We start from the raw sequence: 24,374 nt of genomic DNA, 5'->3' as shown, positions 1-24,374 counted from the left end.
CTGCCCGCTCCCATCCCCCGTCGTCCTTCAACTCTGATGGAATATCCGAAACATGTAAAACATTTTAACAAACAAACAAACATGTTTACAATATTGACATGAGAAAACATAGAAAGGATTTAGATCTAGATATAATTTTAAGAAATACACTTTGCGCAGATAGTTTTTTACTTTGACACATGAAAATACAAAAGAAGTTCAATTGATTTCATTATATAATAAAATTAACCTTCAAATTTTTGTTTCAAAACCAGTTTTTTCATACATTAGTTCCTTATATCTGTGACTACAGATTTCCTGACGAACATTCTTTCATTAGACACGGATCTTTCCATGCCTAGGTCTAAAACTCTAATATGATATAACTTCTCTTCGCACAGATAGTTTTATACTTAAACACATGAACATACTAATTATAGTCCATTCATTTCATATTTTGATCAAATTAACATTCAAATTTGGTTTTCTAAAGCATTTTTAATACATTCGTTTACGAAAGCTGCGAAGCCGTGTTGAGATAGACCTATATTCATTCATGAATCGCATACTAAAAATTATTTCGTTTAATTGTTTACTTTATAATCCCATTCGTTTAAAAAATCGGGTAAACCCGTTTTAATTGTACTATTAGTCTATCGCTCTTTTCTTTTTTAATAGATATGTAGGCCTATGTATCGGCTGCGGGTAAACTCATTTTCGCAAAACTAATTTTATTTTCGTAGCGAAAGAGAAAAAACCTGAAAGGATCATTAGCTAAGTTTAACATACATCTAAATCCAATCCACTAGATCAGTAAACACAAACTTAGACCCGCAGGCCGCGGGTAATGACAGGCTAGTATGCTATAAATTAAACTCTAATATAGAGTCCCTATTCTTTAATGCCAAACGTAATCATTAGCAGAAATTATAAAAAGGAGCGAGGATTAATCGTTTTCACTCTACCGCCCCTCCCCTTTTCGGACGAAAACATGACATGAAACAGAATAGTCAAATATGGTGACAGAGTTTATGTAATTGCACATGAATTTATCATAATTATTATAAGAAAGACATTGTTTGTGGAAAATTTAGAATTCATAAGAAATTTTTCAGTATAAGAGTAACAATTGAGATGAGTTCTGAACCCAAATATTTTCTTCCTAGTCACATTTTTCCAACCTTGAATCAATCTGATATTTTTGGGACATAACTCAAAATTTATGCTTGAATCCTAAAAAATGTAGAAACATTAAAAAGTAGAATCTAATTGGTCCGCTTTATTTCTCCTCCAATTTCCGAAATTTGTTTGTTTAGAGCAGTGATTCCCAAAGTGGTCTATATAGACCCCCAGGGGTCTATGGGGATTTCCAAGGGGTCTACGGAAGTGAAAAATTAAATTGGGGGTCTAAGATCTGTAAATGGGGGTCTACGATATCGGATCTCATTGAAGCATGTGGTGACTTTAAATTTCATTTCCCATTAATGAGTTGTGCCTTAGTTAATCCTTTGAAGTTTAATCGAATGAATTTTTCTCTATTATAACTTTTTAAAATTGTAACATCTTATTTTAAAGCTTTATTTTATTTTGCTTCATTTTAATTTGAATTTTATCAATGAATATATATGGCCAAGAAATCACAGAAAAAAACACATTTGAGATTGATGAATCTTACAAAAAATGCAGGGGGTCTACCGAAAACTGGAAACCATGGCAAGGGGTCTACGAGACTAAAAAGTTTGGGAACCACTGGTTTAGAGCTTTGAATTCTGTTACTAAACGAAGTTACAAAAAAAGGCCTATTGAACAAATGTATCCCTTACAATTTTAAAAAATATTATTTTTCGAATATATTTTTTTTTCGGCGGCGATCCTCAAAGCCTTAATCTAAATCTGTGGGGTATCTTATCTTTTCAAGGAACGAATCGGTTGAATAATAATAATAATTTTATTTATAAAGCGCTGTTAACAAACAAAATATAGGCTTAAGGCGCTTTGATAACATTACAAACATAAACACGAGAGCTAAAATGACAAACTAATCTAAAAAAGTTTTTAACAGATAAATCTTAATGTTCTTCTTGAATGTAGTGTAGCATATTGTCTGTCTGAGATCTGAGTTTGGTCATTGGACTGAAAAAGCCCGCAGATGTAGTAAGGGCCTATAAATTCATATTAGAATATTTTTCATGTCAAACATTATTCAAAAGGTTCTTAAAAATTAAATATATTTGAGCGTTTAATCATCGTTCTGTTCATTGTCTTATGCTAACTAAAATGGCCTTCTACTATAGGTCTCGCTTAACTTGAAGATAATATTACGATAAATACGCTTAATAAAGATATACTTAGCCTACATTACGTGTGCCTCAATAGTCAATCACACTTCAGGATCGGCCGTTTTCCCAATGCTACTTTATTTTATTTAATTTGACCTGCCTTTTTAATAGGATGAATAACGAGCTGTAGATATCAGGAGATTGCGTTTCTGCAGTGAAAGAATGCAAGAAAACGATTGGCTTGAGGGCTTTGTCCCGAACCCCACTGGGGGAGCTTACAGCGCTCCCCCAGACCCCCTGGCTGTCAAGAGAAAGGCCACCAACATTACTATTATTATTTGTTTTCCTAAGATTGAGAAACACTATTTAAAAAAAAATTAATTCTCATATATATATATATATATATATATGAATGTGGGGCATCGCAGCCACGGGAAATACTGCACTCCTCACTAATTTTCGGACTCGAAGACAAGCCTTATTATATATATATATATATATATATATATATATATATATATATATATATATATATATATATATATATATATATATATATACATATATATATATATATATATATATATATATATATATATTTATATATATATGCACGATGTGCGTGCGTTTAGGGTTTACTGGGCGTTAGGGTTAGGGTTTGGAAAAAGAATCGCCCCAACCTCCCACTCCAAAGTTCTGGATCCGCTTGTGCATTTGGCAATATCAATTCAACAAGGAAATGGCCAAATTAAAAAACATTTAACACTACTTGCATATTACACTGCATCCGGCCATGCTAAACATTAGTTACTTGTAGACTAAAATAAGCTACTTAACTGTGGTATTAAAATTTACAATAATATTTCATTAGAATCATAGGATTCAATTTTAAAGGATTATCTATAATAAGTTATAGATACTTTATATTTGTTTGAGATAATTGTTAATTTTATTGATGTGAAATCAAAATTATAATCACGACCTCCTCAAAAGAGATCCACTCTCGTGGAGCCCCATTTACATGTCATAGACTCCCCCAATTCTTTTTTTCACTTTGGTAGACCCTTTTGAAGTATTCGTAGACCCCTGGGGAAAAAAAGGGGGGGGGGGATATATTGACCACTTTGGGAATCACTGATCTAGATAGATATAATCATGTCCAATGACCTCTACCACGCCTAAAAAACAAACAAACAGCATTTCATTTCCAAGCATATCATTATAAATACAATTACGAAAACCTACTATTATCTATTATAGAATATAGTTATACAACAAATTATGTTTGCGCGCTGCGAGAAAAAAAAACTAGATCTAGTCTAAAAACGTCTATAATTTTGCCTTTCCATTCATTGTTTGATCGAGTAGGGAAACCTGGCAATGCAGAACGAGGTGTGTCTCGTTGGGCCGAGAACAAAACTAAACAAAGTAATGAACCTTCTGTTTTTACTCTAGATCTAGATCTTGATGATAGGTGATGATATAGAGGTCTAGATGCTAAGTCTAAGTCAGACTAAAGTCTAAGTCTAATGATATTATAAATCTACTTAGATTTAATCTAAAACTTTCTCTACTCATCTAATCTACTCAAATCTACTGATACGTGTCGTCAGTGATACTGATTGTAACTAATACACACAGTCCCGCCCGAGGCGAGCGGGCGAGATCTTAATTTAACAGGTTAATTTAATTAATTACTTAAACTTAAAGCTAATATTCTAATAATCACTATTAATTATTAATTTATAATAAAATTATAATTAATGTAAGTGTAGAGTACAGAGCCATAATGATAATTTTAAACTTTGTTTTTCTAGATCAGATCTAGTAGGGCTAGGCCCAGCGCCTCGATCGGATCAGTCTACTCAGACTACTGTGACTGTGACTGTCTAGTAAAGTCTGTCTAGTAAAGTCTAGTATATATAATAATATATATTTATATTAGATCTATATTATAATATATTATAATAATATTATAGATAGATAGTCCTAATCTAATGACTAATACTAATTATATTAGTATTATATCTAATCAAATTTACTATTTAGAATTTTAGATCTAAATTTTGGTCTACTTCATACATTATCATCATTAAAGATCTGAGAAAAGAAGATCTAGTTTTCTAGTTCTTGATCAAAAGCAGTAGATCCAGAACTAGAATAAGCCTGCTGAACTCCTGAAGCAGTAACATTATAAATCATAAGTCGTAAATTGCGTAACTTGACTAAAACGAAACATGTGAACTGAGGCGCGCGGTACTGCGTTGGCTGAAATGCTGTTTGCGTGACTAGATCTAGAATAAGTCGACAAACAATAACATGCAAAGCCATAAAATGATAAATTGTGTAATTTGACCTATTTCCCCAACTCTAATGTCTCTAACATCCACTGTTTATAAATTGGTCTGTTTTTGTCGCCTTTGTTTTCAGAAACTGACATTGTAGTATAGTATAGATCTAGTAGGTGAGGATGGCCATTCTTGCATAAGTAGCTGAATCCTGTGTAGATATAATCTCTATAGTCTAGATATAAATCTAGATCTATCTAGTTACAATCTAGTAGGTCTAGAGTCTAGGTCTAGGCATTTAACTTCATTTGAATGTATCAAGCTCACTCCAAACATTTGCCCATTTATTCTCTATATAAAAAAAAAAACTGCAACAAAAATAAATTTTATTTTGGTAAGAAAATCATAATTTAATACAAACACCCTATTATTTTTTTTTTAATGAAATCAAACAACTTGACTTTTATACTAATGAATCAAATAAATCATCTCCAAAAACAGAATCAATTTTTGGCAAGCACATTAGCATAGACTTACAAATTTGAAATTCTTTTTTTCTTACATAAAAAGACAGTTAAATGGAAGGAAATAGGGTCAGAATCATTTGAAAATGGACACGCACATTATACAGCATGCTAGTTTCATATAATATATATTAAATATCAAAATAAAGATGTAATGACCACAAAAACATCTTAGTATATAGATCTATAGATATTAGAATTAGATCTATCTTATATCTAGCTATATAAGTTATTAAATGAGTAGATCTAAAAGATCTAGATCTATAGATTTCTATCTAGATCTTTTTTTTATCTATCTATTATGGATTTCTAGATCTAGAAGCTAGGTTTAGATTTAAATCATTCTAAATTTAGATAATCAATTTAATTAGAGTTTAAAGTAGAGAATTTAGATCAGACATCACTGGACATCAGTGTTTCCCAATCTTTCTCTTTAAAGAAACACTTCACATATTCTGAGAATTGAGCTGAACATTTAGGTTGAAGATTAGATCTAGATCTATTATTTAAGGCTATTTGTTTAAATTAAAAAAACATTTGAAGACAGACAATGAGACATAGATATAGACTAGATTCTAAGTGACCTTATAAGAATTAAATTAAAGACTAAAATTTATTACTTTGATTTCGGTTGTTATTCAAAGTTATTGAAACTTATTGACTAAAGTGTCACTAAAGCAGTGTTTCCCAAACTGTGTTCCATAGAACCCTAGCTACAATGTCATAGGAATAATTTAGTGTAGCAGACCTACCATGAAATAATCTCAAAGTAAATGGAGAAAATTATTTTTTTTTATTACTTCTTCTTGGTAAAAAAAATAAATTCTATAACACACCTATTACCTTTAAACTGATCTAGGGTCTGGTTCTCAAAATAAAACAAAGATACAAATATCAACCTTTAAATGATTTCTGGTCAAGGTCGACAAGGTCGAGTTTGTCTGAATTCTTTAGAATTCAGAATGCTTATAGTGATATCATGCCTGATCAAGAAGTTGTATAAATGCTCTTCCAGGATATAATTCCATAAAAGTGATACCATTTAAAGATAAAAAGTCATTGGACCATATATATTCTTTATAATGATAACATAATGTTTATTATGGCCAGAAACACCCTTTTTTCTTTTTTGGGGGGGAATTTTAATAAACAGGCCTCATTTTAACGATTGACCTAACATAATTTTTTAGCCAGTGAATTAGTGGTAACTGTTACAATGAAATTTCACTGCAGGCACTGCTCTCTCATATTGAACCCCCCCCCCCCCCTTTTTTTTTTTAAACTGGCCATACAGTTTTAATGATCAACCTAACATAATTTTTTAGCCTGTGAATTAGTGTAAACAACGATTACGCTCTCTCTCTCCGTCTTTTGCGCTCTGAAACCCCCATTTTGTTTTTTCACCTGTGCATCATAATTTCTCCCACATAGACTTTAGACTTAATTTGAAAAGACCAGTTTCATATTGCGCCCCCAGCGCATTATATACATGCTGTCATATTTTGAACCCATTAATTTTAGTAGCACTTTAACTTTACGCCAACAACAAAAAGTTAGTCCTTTGTACACATTCCCATTCCCATTTCTACATTTCTCTTGATATTTTGTTCCATAACTAAAAAGGAAAAAAGATAATCAATTTGGTTTTATTAATAGTAATAGTTTATTTGACCACTTTTGAATGTAGCGAAATGAAAATAGATCTAGATTTACCTTTTTAATGCTATTAGGATTAGTTGTTTCAAAGTACCATTACTTGCTCTCTCTTTCACTTTTCGTTCTCTGGAACCCCAGCATTGACTTTTGACTTGTTTTGTAAACACCCACTCCATTATGCGCACACAACACATGATTATTGACTAAAGTGTCTGTGACGGACCTCGTGTATGAGTGGCTTGTTAGATGTCTAGCGTGAAGAGGAAAAGGGTAGAAGGTTGGTAGTGAAATCAGGACTAAAATGAGAAATAAATAAATAATAATAATTAATGCTGTGATAAAATTGAGTGACACTGTCAACAAGCTTTTGACTTGTGACAGTGTCACTAAAGCAGTGTTTCCAAACTGTGTTCCTCGGAACCCTAGTGACAATGTCATAGGAATAATTTAATGTAGCAAGCCTACCATAAAATAATCTCAATGCAAAAAAACAACATTTTTTTATTACTTCTTCTTCTTCACACAAATGATTTTCTTTAGCTTCTCAGTGCAGTCTATATTATATTTCAACTGTAACCTCCCCCACACCCTTTTTTTTTTTCAACCTTTAATCTTAAATCTTTCTCTCCTAACTGATGATACCAGCGTTGATTCAACTAGAATGTGGTAAATAATTACGGAGAGAAAGAGTTTAATGCTAGCAATGTACGGTAATACACTTCTTCGTACCATTAGTCTCAGGCATAGAAAAAAATCCATTTTCCCTTTTTACATTTATCTTGGTATTTTGTTCTCTCTAAATAAAAAGAAATATCATTTTGGTGTATTACCGTAATCATTTATTTGACCCCTTCTGAATGTACAATTATTTGACGTAATTTATTTTTTCTTAAACAATATCTGGAACAACTTTATAGGTAATAAAATATAAGTCAGTATAGAGATTTTCATTTAGCATTTATATGCTATTTATTTTAAAAATCCAGAACAACTTATTTTTGATAATGAGGTTTTCCAACATTTAAGCAAGCAAATTAAATGTAATACAAGTTAGAAGAGCAATACCAAACATTTGTAGGCATTGATTTGTTTTTCACAAAAACATTTGAAAAAACCTATTATAGATACTTAAAACTATTGCAATATTTTGAAATGAAAATTAAAGTTTAAATTAGATTTTCACTAGCTTTTAGTGTTTTTTTCTAATCTAAACATGATGGACAGACAGACCAACTGACAAAAAGCACAAAATTACGAGTTTTTTATCCTGATGGGGGCACTAAACAAAAACAAAAAAAAATCTGATTATTTAAAACTTTTTGAATGAACTAGTTTAGTACCATGTTTTGCATAGGCCGTCATGCTACTGCATGAAAGTCGCTGCATAAGAAGTCCATTTTAAAAAAATGTGCGTAAAATTTTCATACAAAGTGCATTCTTAGCCTTTATAAACAAACATAAATGTTTTAGTTTAATTTTAGTAGCTTAGTTTACCAGAAAAAAACACAGTTAACTATTTATATTTGTTGTGAAACATTTCTTGTACATTTTATAAATATATTTGACTAAGTGATACTTAAAATACACAAAAAATTATCTTTTTTGTTAACATATTGTAAACATAATCTCCCATACATTTATGTATTGTTTTAGAATTAATATATTTTTATGAAAAAATTGCTTGCATAATTAATTTTGTAAACTAAACGGTTTACTTTTAGAAAACAAAATTAGCTGTTCCACCAAAACTTTGCAAGCCACAATGCATGGTGAAATAATATATTTAATTTCTTTTCTAGTTTTTGAGATCTGAGTGTGATAAACGGACATTTTGCACAAACATAATAGCGGCTTTTTCTCTTACGGGGGCAGCTAAAAAATCTTCATAATATTTTCTTAATGTTCTTTTTTTCAAGGTCTTTTTCAAGGTCCATTTTCATAGAAAGTAATAAAAATATTACCTTCAATAACTTTTGTTTTTTTACACATACAGTAATTTAAACTAGTATAAATATTTATGCTGCAACAATAAAATGTTTAAAATTATTCTGATTCATTTATCATTGAATGACACTTATAGTAAAAGATAGTAACTATCCATGACAAATTGTGTACAATGTCAAATTTTTTAAAACAAAATATATATTTTTCTGATGGTCTCCAAGTAGATCATGACCCACAGGTTGAGAACCCCTGGTCTAACTAGATTTAGAATCTTAGAATGGAATTCAATTTCTTTTAGCCTAAACTGGCTAAACTAAAGTAAATGTAGCATTAGTCAGTAAAGAGTAATTATTTGACATACTATAGTATAGATCTAGATCTCTAGTAAAGACAAAATTTTTTAAAGTGCTACACTAAAATTAACTTTTTAAAGTGCTACACTAAAATTAGCGTTGTTGAGTCTTAAATGTACAATGTAATACTGGATGACCTCTTTGTAGACATAGCATTTATTACATATTACAGTCTGGAGACTTGACAGCATCAATCACAGGAACTCTATCAGACATCACACATGATAACTTAACTCCTCAATATAGATTATGACAATTATTTACTAAACTCTTATTTTCTCATACGCCCATACTTCCGGTCATTCAAAACTATTGCTAAGAATTCATATTTTCATGCTCTGTGTTCAACAAAATTCACAAAAAAAATAAAACAAGGTACATTAAGCTTGACCACTATTTTATCTACAAGAAGAAGTTATGACAGTTTTAGTGGTGAAATTGAGCCTTATTTGATCTGTTTTCTAAAAAACAAATTGTGACTGAAAAAAAAAGAACTTTTACAAAATAATGCCATAACTTTTAAACCGTCAGAGATATATTGATGAAATTTTTATCAGACCTGCATGATTATATACTAATGCTTACCTTACTTTCAAACATGAGATACAAGCTGACAATTTTTTTCTTTAGTCATTAAAGTGGAGTTACGTCAGGTGAAACAACAGAAAAAGAAAGTACATTTTCACATTTAAAAGGCTATAAGTTTTTAACTAAGAAATAAATTAATAAAATTTTCAATAAAAGTGCATGATTATTTGTTGATACTTATTTTGTTCTTCTACCTGGTTTAGAATTTAACAGCTACTGAAGTCCATGTTTAAATATTACTCAAGTAAAACTTAATTATCAAAGTTAAAAATGAAATTTTAAGTCAGAGATGTTGCTTAATCTTTTAATAAGGACCTTTAAAAATGTATACAGCTTTCGTTAGAGGCGCCTGCAACATTATTGATTCAGGACTTTTGAAGAAGACGTGTCTAATCCTGCTTGTAACATAATGGTTTTAGTTTTCCTAACTAGTACATTGTTATGCTGACGACTTATTGTGTGACCAGAAATAAAAAAGTTTGTGGCATAATGTCTTACAAAACACAAAGATGATATTAAACCATCACATCCATTACAGATGTACAATCTGTTCTAAATAACAATATTTAAAAAATAATGTGCATGTTGAAATATCTTGCTTTAGTTGTACTAGTGTCTTTTACTAGAAAAAACATAGTTATCTTTTTTTTTTATGTAGACAGCAGTAAAAAAAAAACAACAACATGTAATTACTATGCATTATTTGAAATCCTTTTTCTTTTTTGTTTTACCACAGTATAAAACTTGTACCTGATTTGAAACAATGGTCTTAATACACAAAAGACTAATAGCATTGTCTGTGTTCATAGCCATCATCGGTGTTGGTCTTATTGTAGCAGCATTTGCTACAGACAATTGGATTCATTCAACTCCTCGAGCAAATGAAACAATGAGAAGAAATAATTCTTCTGGGACAGCAAGTGGATTTACTGCTAATGTCACATTTGGACTATTCACAGGATACAAGTCTATAGACTTTGGGATTGGACCAAGATCTTACAATTTAATAAGTTAGTATTATATCTATTTATAACTAATTTAACTTTTTATTTGGATGAATATTGAATCCTTATATTAGATATGTCTCTTAGCATTCTAACAATATCATCTTTCACTTATATTATCTATGGCTATGGCCTCTCTCAGTCGTGAAGCGACTATGGATCATCTCATGGAAATGAGAATGGAACGATGTCGCCCACACATCAGTGCCAATTCAGCATTGCCAATTCAGTTTGGGGTCAGCCGCATTGCAGGTTCTGCCAGGGTGTAGCACTTGGTGCTGCAAACTGCCTTAGGGTCGCCAGCTCCTGATTTTTCCTTAGGGTTGACTCCCGAAGCCTTTCCCATAATTGAGCATAGCTGCAAGGCGACAGAGGTTTGAATTCAGAGTTTTCCTTCTCCTAGGTGGGTAGCCAGCCATGGCTAATGAGCCCCTCCTGCCTGAAGCTTACTGGTTAAGGTGCCAGTTAATCGCCTTTTCCCACCTTCTCCTGTTAGTGAGACCATTTCCGCCGGACTCAATATCTGAGCCACATTTGAAAGCCAGGAGTTGAACTGGATGTCAGAGGCTATTTGAGACCCATGCCATTAGGAAGTATTTTACAGGTAGTGGAGTGCTTACATCCATTACCACTTCTGGCAATGACAACCTTGGTGGAGCTTCAATTATAATCTTATGGAATTTGTCGTGTCTTGCTATTTTGGATAATAAATTTTAAATGTTATAAATAGTTATAATTTCAGATTTTGAAGACAAATTTATCACTGATCTGCTTTTTGTTTACATTTTGATTTTCAAGATATGGTCTACGTTCGTTAAGCAATGAATACAGTAACATAGAATGAAGAATAAAAATATGGAGATGATTTTCCTATATCTTTTTATATATACATAGCTCAGTGTTTCTCAAACTGTGTGCCGCGGCTCACTAGTGTGCCGCCGAAGATTTGCAGGTATGCCGCGGGAGTTTTCAGAATGCCACACGTGCGGCGTTACACAGGTCTGTCTACTATTAAATTTTTTCATTTTACGTTGCGATAACATCCCCACTTGTAATGATCAGTAATAGTAGTGGATCGCTCCATAGTGATGGAAAGGGGTGTTAGCTATTCAGGTTATGGAATTTTCCACTATACATATGTTATTATAATGACTGAAAAAAAAAGACTTTGGATTTTCTATCCATGACGAGATCTGATGGGTTAAGGTGACATTTCTCTGTGATTTATTTGACAAATTAAATACATTGAATTTAAGTCTTCAAGGACCATCGGAAACCATCATCACTGCATCCTCAAAACTAAAGTCATTTGGTGAAAAATTGTCTTTGTGGCAAAGTAAGATCTCGAAAGGACTGCTTTCCTACTTACAATGAATGTGTTTCAAATAAAGAAATCACCTCCGAAATTATGGACACTTTGACACACTTGCAGTCAGCATTGCAGCATTACTTTCCAACAGTTGGAAGTAAAGAGTATGGATGGGTCAGCTATCCGTTTGGAAACAATGAAGCTACAAATCTGACAACTGAAGAAGCAGAGCAGCTCATTGATTTAAAAAACGATGCAGTTCTTAAGTCAATTTTTGCCGAGACAAGCCTGGATGTGTTTTGGATTTCAATCTAGTTATATCCGGCAATCAGTTTAAAAGCATTCTTCCATTTGCATCTTCATGGTTTTGTGAGTTGAGATTTTCAGCACTGACTGAAATCAAGTCTAAGAAAAGAGAGAGGCTTCTTACAATAGACGATGAAATGCGAGTTTGTTTGTCGACTCTGGAGCCTCGTTTAGATCGCATTTGCTCTCAAAAACAGGCACACCCTTCACATTAAATGTAATACTCAAAAACAGGTCAAGTCTTTTTTTCTTTTTATTATAAAACAACTGTTGCTCTTCGTGGTGTGCCGCGAAATTTTTGTAGTTTTTTTACTGTGCCGCCAGACAAAAAAGTTTGAGAAACACTGACATAGCTAATCAACAATGCTAAATTTTGTAACCAGATACACTAAAATCTAGCAATTTATTTTTATCACCATAGATGAAAATCTTGAATATTGGTTGGTAACACATTGATCTTTACATTTTAATTAATATTAGTATTTTGGCAAGATACCAGAGGACTATTGAGCCTAAGATTCAAATATGATGGTAGACCACCTTCCCCCCTCCCAGGGTTTATTGTAAGGGGTAGAATCTTTATGATTAAACTTTATTAAAAAAAAAAAAAGAGACCAACACATATAATATCAGAAGACAATCTATAATATAAAGCAGAAAGTAAGTTGTGTTTATGTATGTATGTCCTTAATAAAAATCAAAACATTTGACCACTTGATAAATCTTGGCATAAATATTCCTTGGATACTAACTGGAAAAGTATATGTAAAGTAGCCCTAGAACAAACTTAAGACCCTCAAAAAAAAAAAGTTACTAAACTCTATGAAAGTATTACTATTTTATGGATCTAGGTCATATAGCGGAACAGAAAATCTCTCGACGCCTAGATCTAGATCTAATTCTAAGATGATAGATCTGCTCTTCACTAAGATAGTTATTAACTTTAACACATAAACATACAAAATATAGTCCATCCATTTCATAAATAAAATTAACCTTCAAATTTTGTGTTTCAAAAGCATTTTTGCTTAAATTCGTTCCCTAATGCTGTGACTTATCCATCTTGACATACATTTAATAGCCATTCATGTTATCGCTCGCTTCCTACATTAGACAGTGCCAAAAGGTCACACATGCGCAGGACGTAACATTATTTACATTCACGCATTCAGTTATTTAGAACATTATTACTTTGTTTAATTGTTTCTTATACACTATATCAGTGACAATATCAGTGTCTTGCTGGCCACGGGTAATATGTGGCTAGTAATGAATATTAATATAATTTTTTTTTTTTATGATCATCAGTCAAGTGCCAGCCAAATTCTGGAGCTTGTGCATATATCAGTATAGATAAAGATTCTACCACTGACAGCCTGTTTTCAAATATTTTACAACAATTTAAAAATCAGAGTAAGTATCTTTTATTATTTTTTTCTATTCAACTAATAACTTCATTGAACCTGGAAACTTCTGAATGGGTGGGTGCTAGAACCTGGACACCGATCTCGAAAATAGCTCTAATGATTTTCTTAGAAATTCAACAGTTGTTGTATATAGTTGGAAAAGAATTACTATCTCGTTGGTCACACTTGGAAAACTCTAGTTTGACCATTATAATTTTTTAAAGTAAAAAAAGAAATAAATTTAAATTTGGCAGAGAACAAGAAAATATTTATCTTGAATATATCTTCGAGTATGTCTGTATGAAAGCATTATTCATTCAAGAGTTTAATAAATTATTAATTAAACATTTTGTTTATCATCTTCTAACACTAGATCTAAAGGCATATCATTGAAATATTTTAGTCTAGTTGATTTATACATTTGCTTAAGCAGGATTTTTTTTCAGTGGATGGGGAACAGGGCGGGGTAAAAAATGTTCAGTTTTTTTTAAATTTTAAACATAGATTAGTTATTAAGAGAAAAACAATCCCTCTATAAGTTCTGTAAAGGAAGTATCGTCTTTTTTTTTTTTAAAGTTATTTTAAATGTTTTTCTTGTTTTTAAGACAAAAACAAAAATCCCAAGTTGTATTTTGTTTCAATTTTTATAATAAAAATTTATTTATCTTTTGTTTTAAGAGCTTGAATGTTTGCAATTATTTTTACAGCTGGCTACTTCCTGCTTATTCTAATCTGAGGGTTAATATTGTAATACATGTTGAGACAATTGGTTCTTTTGAATTATGCTTGAGTGTTTCTATTTTTAAAAAGTGGGTCAAAGAACGTTAAACTTCTGTGTAAAACAAACTGATAGCTCTAGTAAATCACTCTGTCTGGTAAAAAGTTTGTACACATTATTTCTCCGAACCTAATCTCAGTTTTGCAGCATTATTTTTTGTACCTGACAAAACAAGAATCAATCTAAATAATTAACTAATTAGTTAATTAACTTTTGGTAATTAATTATTTTGTTTAGTATCGAACAAGGGAAACTGGTTAGCGTATAAGCTTGAGGAGGCTTATGCCCTCAAGTTCAAAATTAAGTCATACAATGTTTATTTTTTTAAATGTGTTTTAAAAAAGCAATGACAGTCACCATAACCAAGATACCCCCAACTTATGTGCCCCCCCCCCCCCAATCCCCTTCCCTTTCCCAACTGGGAATGATAAGTGATAATACCATAGCACATTGAGAAAGCTAAAAGCATGAAATCGTGCTAAACAAAAACAAAATTAATTTTAAAAAATGTTTGGTCCAAACCAGATATCAAACCTGTGATTTTTGACACCAGTCAGCTGCTTGAACCAATGATGTTACCCATTGCATTATTCTTGGTACTTTCATTATATAGACATCTAGAATATAAATATATATGTTATATATATTATATTGTAAAAGGTTCTATTGTGCATTGACGTAGTATTATAATATTACACATGAGGCTGGTTACTATTAGTGTTTCACAAATGCATATTCTGCTGGGTTTGTGCTTCCTGGAGTCACACTTGACACGTGACAGACACAGACATTATAGATCGACTCAAGTTCTCTTTGGCAGACAAATATAATGTTTATTTAATGACGATAATAACAATACTGCACCTTATTGGCAGTTACATCAAGACTTCCGACGTGAAACATAATTACATCCTCATAACGGCGGTATTGAATATCCAAGACGATTAGTTACAGAATAAGTCACAAGTAACGTCCGTAACACAGCCAGCGGGTAACAATTAACTTCACAGTTACTACTTTACTCTCTAAATCCAGAGAAAAACTATCAAAATACTTAAGTCCGTACTGGACAAAAAGATACTACTTTACTCAAAGTTACAACTCGACTAACAAATTCGCTACTATTAGGATAATACATAACTACCTCGTTCAGAGGACTCTTTCTGACTGAACTGACTTGGCTGACTGAACTGAACTCAAAGTCAACTTAATTCATTGTACTTCCTGTTTTCTACATCAGAATTCCATGTGTCTTTTAACCTCTTAACATGACGTGAACATTAAATCAGGCAATGTCAACTAAGACTGTGACATATATATATATATATATATATATATATATATATATATATATATATATATATATATATATAAGGCTTGTCTTCGAGTCCGAAGATTATTAAGGAATACAGTATTTCCCATGGCTGCACAGCCCTAGCTGTGACCTACATATTTTGCCACAACCAGGGCAAGCATAACCATTGTTCGCAGGTGGTCAATTTAGATTTTCCCTTGAAAGTGAAGCGTCATTTGACACAATACTACTTAGATATGTGAAGTGGTCTACCACATTAAGGGGATGTCTGTTTACTGTGATCCTTGGGGCTGAGTATGTTTCATTGGGTGACTTCTGGAACATGACTTCTGTTTTCCCGAGGTTTATACATAGGCGGAAAGAGATGTCATCGCATGCAAATTCGTTTACTGTGTTCTGGAGGTCATGTTCATCGTGAGCTAGCAGGGCGCAATCATCGACATAGAGAAGCTCTGTTATGACCATCTCCTTTGTTCTTGTATGGGATAGTAGACGCCAGAGATTGAACACATTGCGGTCTGAACGAAACCGGATGTAGATGCCTTCATGCAATCGCTGCCTTATTTGACCCAGCATTAGGCCAAAGAAGATAGCGAATAGAGTAGGAGCAAGTACACAGCCCAGCTTCACACCATTTTCTATTGGGAAGTGATAAGAAAGGACACCATTGTGTCTGATCTGGCTTCTTTGTCCCACATGAAACTGCTTGAGAATTGATAGGAACGTAGGTGGGCATCCCAGCCTAGCCAAAATCCTCCACAAACCATCACGACTGACCGTGTCGAAAGCCTTGGTGAGGTCCACAAAGGCAGCGTACTGGTTTAGATTCTGCTCTTTGCATTTTTCTTGTAGTTGTCGCAGAACAAATATCATGTCAGATGTACCTCTACTGGCTCTGAAACCACATTGGCTTTCAGATAAGACCTCGTCCACTAAAGACTGGTTTAGTCGGTCGAGCAACACTTGAGCAAAGATCTTTCCTGCTACTGACAGAAGTGTAATGCCTCGATAGTTGGAGCAGTTAGACTTGCCCCCTTTTTTGTATAGGGATATGATTACGGAATCTCGAAGTTCAGGTGGGACCACGCACTTCTCCCAGCATAGAGCGAACAAGTCTGTTAGCCTCTTGGTCAGGGCGACACCACCCATTTTAAATATTTCAGCGGGTAGTCCATCAGAGCCAGGTGCCTTGTGTTTTTTGAGTTTAGATATATTGCTGTCTCAATTTCTTCAGATGTCGGTCGGTCGTCGAGCTCCTCTCTTATAGTTTTCTGAGGGACATTTGCCAGCGATTCCTCCGATATGTGCTTTTTATCGCCAAACAGCAAACTGTAGTGTTCTGTCCAGCGATTTAGTATGTCCGCCTTGCTGGTAAATAGTGTAGAACCATCGGATGATCTTAGCGGTGCTGTAGTCTGGTAAGTTGGGCCCTAGGCACAACGAAGCGACTCATAGAAAGAGCTTGTGTTACCAGTGTCAGCCTGGCTCTGCATGTTTACAGACAGCTCAAGCCACCATTTATATATATATATCATGGGCCAAGGGATGGGTTTGGAGTTTTAACACACACACACAACCCGAAAGGTGGGGGGTATCAGAATTTAATGACTGATTTTTTGCATATATATATGTAAATATATATATATATATATATATATATATATATATATATATATATATATATATATATATATATATATATATATATATATATGTTATTCGCTGAGGGGGGGAGATAAAAAATCCCCCCCCCCCCCCAATCCTGGCTACGCCCATGATATATAAATATATAGTACTTTATTTGTGGCAGTACCCATCGGTACAGCGTACCAGCACTTTTTTCAATTTGGGGGAAAATTATTACTTTTCTTGTATTTTAATGTTTATTATTAATTTATTAGTTAGGCAACCCATGACTGAGTGTTTTTCTAGTACTGGTATCAAAAGTGTCACAATAGGCTAAAAATTAAAGTTGAAAGTTTTTGGTTTCATTTCAACTTCTTCAACCAGTATTAGTATACTTTAAGAATTTATTAATAGAAAATGAATTTCAAGATGTAGATTTTGACAGCAGGATCTAATCAAGGAGTACCCCCTTTTGGTTCTTAGGTGCATCACCGGGACACCACTTGATAATTTAACAAAGACCAATTAATAAACTCCATGTGACGGACCCAAGCCCGGCTGAGAAAGGAGGAGCACTTTGTCACAGATTACATTATAGAATTGTTTGTACATTTCACTTTTGAAAGTAATATAAGCCCTCGACATGAGTCTCGGGATTTAATCCTCAAATTTAGACACTTGACATTCACGTCAGGATTTACCCAAGGGACGTAATTAGTATGTTTGAAATCTATTGGTTGATTTGAATTTAAACAAAGACATTTTTGAAAAGAGTTAGCGCCAGAGAATTGGCGGTAGTAAGAAAGTAAAGTCAGTCGATAATATTGGGTCCTTGTAGACAGTCGTGTTTCTGAGAGCTCGGTTTTAAAAGCCTTTGTAATGTATTTGAGCCTGTTTGGTTTGTAATTTGTACATAAGCTGTACTTACGTTGTATTTAAATAAAGTTCCAGAGTTTTGTTTTATCAAAGAAGCTTTCATTGTGATTCTAGATCGTCATTTATTCAACTATTGAATTCAAGTAAAATCCCCGGCATAACAACACATCGTAGCATCGTGCATGTTGTTGCATCTGGCACAAGTGTTGTTACATTTGGCACTCTCCGACTAATAAAAGTTCACGGACAACTTTTAACGAAATTTATTCAAGATCTAGGACCAATTTCTAAACTCTTCAAAGGAACTTCATTCTTATTTAACGGAGGACAGAATTTCTGTGTTTAACAGGTCAGTTGGTTATCGATAATTCTTTTATAAAGATTTTCGTTAGAGTTACGTCTAACTCACGAAATCTATTATTAGATCTATATGTAATTGGCAAAAGGAATAAGACCAATATACATAATAACTGGCAATATAAAAGACCAGTAAAGCAAATAACTGGCAATATAAAAGACCAGTAAAGCAAATAACTGGCAGTATAAAAAAGACCAGTAAATCAAATAACTGGCATTATAAAGAAGACCAGTAAATAATCATTTGAGCAGCACAAAGTAAACAGAAGACCAGATTTAACCAACTGTTAAACCAGTAAAAAGTACATCGGCTCAATAGATCTATATATTCAATCATACGACTCCAGTAACTACAAGTATACTGTCAAGAATTTATTAGCAAATTGAGGCTTCAAGAACTTTTTCATTATATTATTATTATATCTGAGATAAAGCCAAAATCCAGATATTGAACATTTTGCTCCAATACAAGAAACTAACAAAGAAATTAAATATGGCTTCCAGTTCTAGAACACAACGATTCTTCGAATTAATAGAATTTGCCAAAGAAAAGCAAATTTCAAAGCCAGACCAGTGGGCAGAGAAACAAGAAGAAAAAGAATACCAAGAGCAAGAATCTGAAAAACGCATGCAATTAGAAGAAAAAAAATTGCAAGACGCTGAAAAACAAAGGCAAGAATCTGAAAAACAAAGGCAAGAATCTGAAAAACAAAGGCAAGACGCTGAAAAGCAAAGACAACATGAAAAAGAAAAAATGGAATTCGAAAGGCAAAATAAAGAAAATAAAGAAAGCATTCCAATTCAAGGTCACTCAAGTATGTTTGACAAATACAGATTAATGAACAAAATATCGGCTTTCAACGAAAACATTGACAATATGGACTCGTATCTCATAAGATTTGAAGAAATAGCTACAACATCCGGTCTACCTGAAGCACATTGGTCGAGCTCACTCCTCACCCTTTTGACTGGCAAAGCTGTCAACATTTGCTCACAACTGTCCATCAATGAACGCAGCACTTACTCTGATATCAAGGAAGCTCTACTGCGCCAATACGGAGCAACTTCAGCCAACTATAGAAAGAAATTCTATAATGAAAGGCCACAGCAAAATGATGATCCTCAAATTTTTGTAGCTAATATGTCAATGTGGTTTGATAGATGGGTATCCATGGCAAAGATAGAAGAAAGTTACCAAGCTCTTCGTCAACATATTATTATCGACAACATTACCCATGCTCACTCAGAAGATATTCAATCCTACATTATAGAGAGAAATCCTACTGATATCCAGACATTAACCAAGATCATCAGACAGTATAAAGCAGCATATCCAAACAAGTCAGTCAAACCATCTGTTGAAGAAAATTTTGTCTGTTTTGCTCAAGACAAAAATGCAAGATATAAGTCAGATGACAAAATCAAATGCAACAAATGTCATAAACTAGGGCATTTCACGTCTCAATGCCGCAGCAGAACCACAGAATGTTCATATTGCCATAAAAAGGGTCACCAAACTCACGAATGTTGGAAAAAACAGGCAGTCTCCAAAAATCAAAATTTTGATAGACCCACATCACCAACTCAAAGATACAGCAATAGAGAGCAATACAATCTCAACAAAGCACCTGGAAACAATAAACCAGATAACAAACCTCGCTACAGAAGTCATTCACAGGACTCCAGACCACAATATATGCCAAACAGAAGCCCATATAACAGAAGCTATTACAATGAGCACTCAACTATGACAGTCATTGCAAAGTCCAATGGTCTCAAATTTTATCCAGGCTTTGTAGGAGACAAGAAGGTGGAAGTTCTTCGTGACACCGGAAGCACGTCCACATTAGTACATGAACGCTTCGTACACGCAAACCGTTTCACAGGCAACCACGTCCAAGTCACTGCATTCAACGGAACTGTCAGCAAGTTACCTGAAGCCATCATTTATGTTACTACACCATTCTTCAGTGGTCAAACAAAAGCATTAGTAACACCCAATCTACCAATGGACCTAATCTTGGGAAACATAGAGGGAGTTAAAGAATGCACTCCTCGAGAACTTACTGAATGGACAAATGCCATAGAACAAGGTCAAAAATGTTTAGCAGTAATGACAAGATCCATGTCCAGACAACAAGAACATTTGGCACATGAACAAGTTAGCCAAAATAATCACATGGCTACCTCAGTTACTCAAGCTATGCAGAATGCAACAGAACCAGTTACTAGTCCAGTGGCCAGCAACAATCAAGAACATTCAACATGGACACCCCCAGTTACATCAAGCCCATCCCTACCGGTCATAAGTCCACCTCCAATTCCCGAATGTCCATTGTTGAACTTTGAAGAACAAGACGACATGCCCAGAGTCTCTAACAATGATACAAGAACTCTAACTGGTCAAACTGAAGTCCATCAAGACAAGTTATATTTCACACACGATGACTTCAAAGAAGAACAGAAACGAGATCCAACATTGCGAATACTTTATCAGAAGGCTCAAGCAAACAAACAGCTGAATCTGCCAAATAAACCATATTTTCAAGATGGCCTCCTGGTGAAGAATGCCATGCATAAAGACAATACCATTCAGCAAATAATAGTGCCACAGAAATACAGGAAAGAAATACTGGCAACAGGACATAACATTCCACACGCCAGCCATATGGGTGTAGTCAAAACTAAAACCAGAATCCTCAAAGAATTTTATTGGCCTAGCTTGACCAAAGATATCAAGAAATACATTAATAATTGTTCACATTGTCAACATGATTATTGTGAGAAGAAACAAACTCAAAAGAAAAGCAACATAACTAAAACAAAGAACAGAGAAGACTACAAAGCCAGAATTGACAACAATGAATCTATGCATCATGACTCAAGTAAATCTACAGGGACATCACTGCCTACTACATGTCCATCCCTACCCACTACATGTCCATCCCTACCTGACAATACAAGCCCGTCCCTACCAAGTACTTTCCCATCCCTAACCACTGATGATGACTTCATACATCAAGACTTGAACAAGACTGCATCTGCATCATTATTTACCAATACTATGGTATGCATTGAACATTTCTGCTACAATCAAGACAAGTCTCATGAACCAGAACCAGAAGCAGATACTTATCTTCAATCAACTTTGGCTATACCAGACAAAAGAAAAACTATGCAACTTGACTCTACCACTCATACAAGTATTCCTCATTTGAAAGAATGTGAGTCAACTCAAGAAGCCATTACAACCATGAACATTGGAAGTCAAAGAATATTACATGAACTCATGAAATCAAGATATTTTGCTCAAGAAGATCAAGTCAATTTACTGTTACCAGATTTCAGTAACAAGCTATTCTACAAATGGCAAGGTCCATTTACCATCACCAGAAAGATTTCCAACCTGCTTTATGAAAACAATGTCAACAAGTTTACCAGAGTATTTCATGTTCATATGTTTGAACATTACCATGAAACAGATAATGAAGACATCAAAGCAGAAGTTGATAATTTTACAAGCTTAGCAACTATTCCTGAGGAAGAAGAAACATCATCAACACCCATTCCTGAGATAGATGTTTCATTACCAGCATCAAATCAAATTGACATTCCAAAGGTCATCACTCTGAATGATATATCAACATCAAATCAATTTGACATTCCCAAGGTCATCACTCTGGATGACATAGCACTACAGAAAGTGAAGGACACTAAAGTGTTTCCAGATCATGCAGATTTCTTTACCGGTGTTTCTGAAACATTCCCAGTACTGCAATTTGAAAACAACTCAGAGAGCAACAACATTGACAACACCAAGTTTCATCCTCCTTCTACTCAAAGGGCAACTTTTCTTCAGAAAGGAACAAATGAACTTCTTCAACATTGCTGTATTGACCGATTGAACTCAGACATGTTCAGTCATTGCTCTATTGAACATTCTAATGCAAAGCATTCTGCTACCATTGTTCTACAGCGTCAAAGTTCATCAACCAGAAAATTGAGTTTTGGTTTCGGACAGTTCTTATTTTCACCAAACTCAAACGCGGTTTAATCAGACATTATCTGTGAGATCATTATGACATGGAGACAACAGCTTCATAAACTGAAAGACCTTTTCTTCAAGTTTAGAAAACACACATGCACATCCATGTCGGCAATTCAGAAGTGTTCCGAACTTCACACTTACATTTTATATATGTACTATATCATATTTAGTGCCACTTGATCCATTATCATTCATACTCGTCAAGGAAGAACATAATCCAGTTATATTTAATTAATTTGTCTACTCATTTTTCACAGGAGTTCTATATCAGATTATGTTACATTTATTTCAGCATCAAGCAACCCACTGAGGAAGGTCACTCATTCAAGATACCTTGTTTATTATGTTTCAGCATCTTTGCGTATGACATGCATCAGACATTTAATTTTTAAATCATGAGCATTTTATTTCAGGTATTTTATTTCAGGTATAATATTATTGCATATATTCTATTATAATGGTACAAATACATGACATAATTGAAATTTTTCATTGCTTCACACATGTTGAGATTTATATCACATTGAGTATTATTCATTCAGAAGATTGTCATGTATACATCAATTTTTTTCTATGTCAATTTTTCATATGCAATATATTTTTCCATGTACACATTTTCACATTAGTACTAATCAAATGAGTTGTAATGTCATAATAATTTTTTTTTTGTATTACACGCATTTTTATTACCATACAAATGCTAAATGGAGAGGGGGGTAATATGTCACAGATTACATTATAGAATTGTTTGTACATTTCACTTTTGAAAGTAATATAAGCCCTCGACATGAGTCTCGGGATTTAATCCTCAAATTTAGACACTTGACATTCACGTCAGGATTTACCCAAGGGACGTAATTAGTATGTTTGAAATCTATTGGTTGATTTGAATTTAAACAAAGACATTTTTGAAAAGAGTTAGCGCCAGAGAATTGGCGGTAGTAAGAAAGTAAAGTCAGTCGATAATATTGGGTCCTTGTAGACAGTCGTGTTTCTGAGAGCTCGGTTTTAAAAGCCTTTGTAATGTATTTGAGCCTGTTTGGTTTGTAATTTGTACATAAGCTGTACTTACGTTGTATTTAAATAAAGTTCCAGAGTTTTGTTTTATCAAAGAAGCTTTCATTGTGATTCTAGATCGTCATTTATTCAACTATTGAATTCAAGTAAAATCCCCGGCATAACAACACATCGTAGCATCGTGCATGTTGTTGCATCTGGCACAAGTGTTGTTACATTTGGCACTCTCCGACTAATAAAAGTTCACGGACAACTTTTAACGAAATTTATTCAAGATCTAGGACCAATTTCTAAACTCTTCAAAGGAACTTCATTCTTATTTAACGGAGGACAGAATTTCTGTGTTTAACAGGTCAGTTGGTTATCGATAATTCTTTTATAAAGATTTTCGTTAGAGTTACGTCTAACTCACGAAATCTATTATTAGATCTATATGTAATTGGCAAAAGGAATAAGACCAATATACATAATAACTGGCAATATAAAAGACCAGTAAAGCAAATAACTGGCAATATAAAAGACCAGTAAAGCAAATAACTGGCAGTATAAAAAAGACCAGTAAATCAAATAACTGGCATTATAAAGAAGACCAGTAAATAATCATTTGAGCAGCACAAAGTAAACAGAAGACCAGATTTAACCAACTGTTAAACCAGTAAAAAGTACATCGGCTCAATAGATCTATATATTCAATCATACGACTCCAGTAACTACAAGTATA

General features: G+C 33.5%; 2 protein-coding genes and 1 long non-coding RNA gene across 5 annotated transcripts in view; 2 read left to right on the top strand and 1 right to left on the bottom strand.

Moving 5' to 3' along the window:
• Nucleotides 1–3,540: 3,540 nt before the first annotated feature.
• The window catches only part of LOC106050398 (clarin-3-like), a 35,892-nt gene continuing 15,058 nt past the window's right edge, over nt 3,541–24,374 (top strand). Inside the window, exons 1-3 of one of the 3 annotated variants that reach the window (XM_013205359.2) lie at nt 3,541–3,686; nt 10,348–10,621; nt 13,539–13,643. In XM_013205359.2, coding sequence (XP_013060813.1) covers nt 10,375–10,621; nt 13,539–13,643 — 352 coding nt within the window. In that variant the 5' untranslated portion in view covers nt 3,541–3,686; nt 10,348–10,374. Of the gene's footprint in view, nt 3,939–10,347; nt 10,622–13,538; nt 13,644–24,374 lie in introns of all 3 variants that reach the window. The other 2 variants (XM_013205361.2, XM_013205360.2) reach the window with 2 other exon arrangements.
• On the bottom strand, nt 6,348–15,620 carry LOC106050399 (uncharacterized). Its single transcript, XR_008779692.1, has 4 exons — nt 15,279–15,620; nt 14,949–15,031; nt 6,784–6,976; nt 6,348–6,685 (listed from the first exon to the last, which is right to left on the bottom strand). It is a non-coding gene; the product is annotated as an uncharacterized LOC106050399 (long non-coding RNA).
• On the top strand, nt 17,593–22,719 carry LOC106080145 (uncharacterized). The gene is made up of 2 exons (XM_056040480.1): nt 17,593–22,207; nt 22,259–22,719. The coding sequence occupies exons 1-2, from the start codon at nt 19,082–19,084 to the stop codon at nt 22,640–22,642; spliced, it is 3,510 nt and encodes a 1,169-aa protein (XP_055896455.1). The 5' UTR covers nt 17,593–19,081; the 3' UTR covers nt 22,643–22,719.

The sequence above is a fragment of the Biomphalaria glabrata genome, chromosome 1, assembly GCF_947242115.1.
Source record: "Biomphalaria glabrata chromosome 1, xgBioGlab47.1, whole genome shotgun sequence".
Classification (NCBI taxonomy): domain Eukaryota; kingdom Metazoa; phylum Mollusca; class Gastropoda; family Planorbidae; genus Biomphalaria; species Biomphalaria glabrata.
The sequence above is the reverse complement of the archived record's forward strand: the minus strand, read 5'-3'. Positions and strand labels throughout refer to the sequence as shown.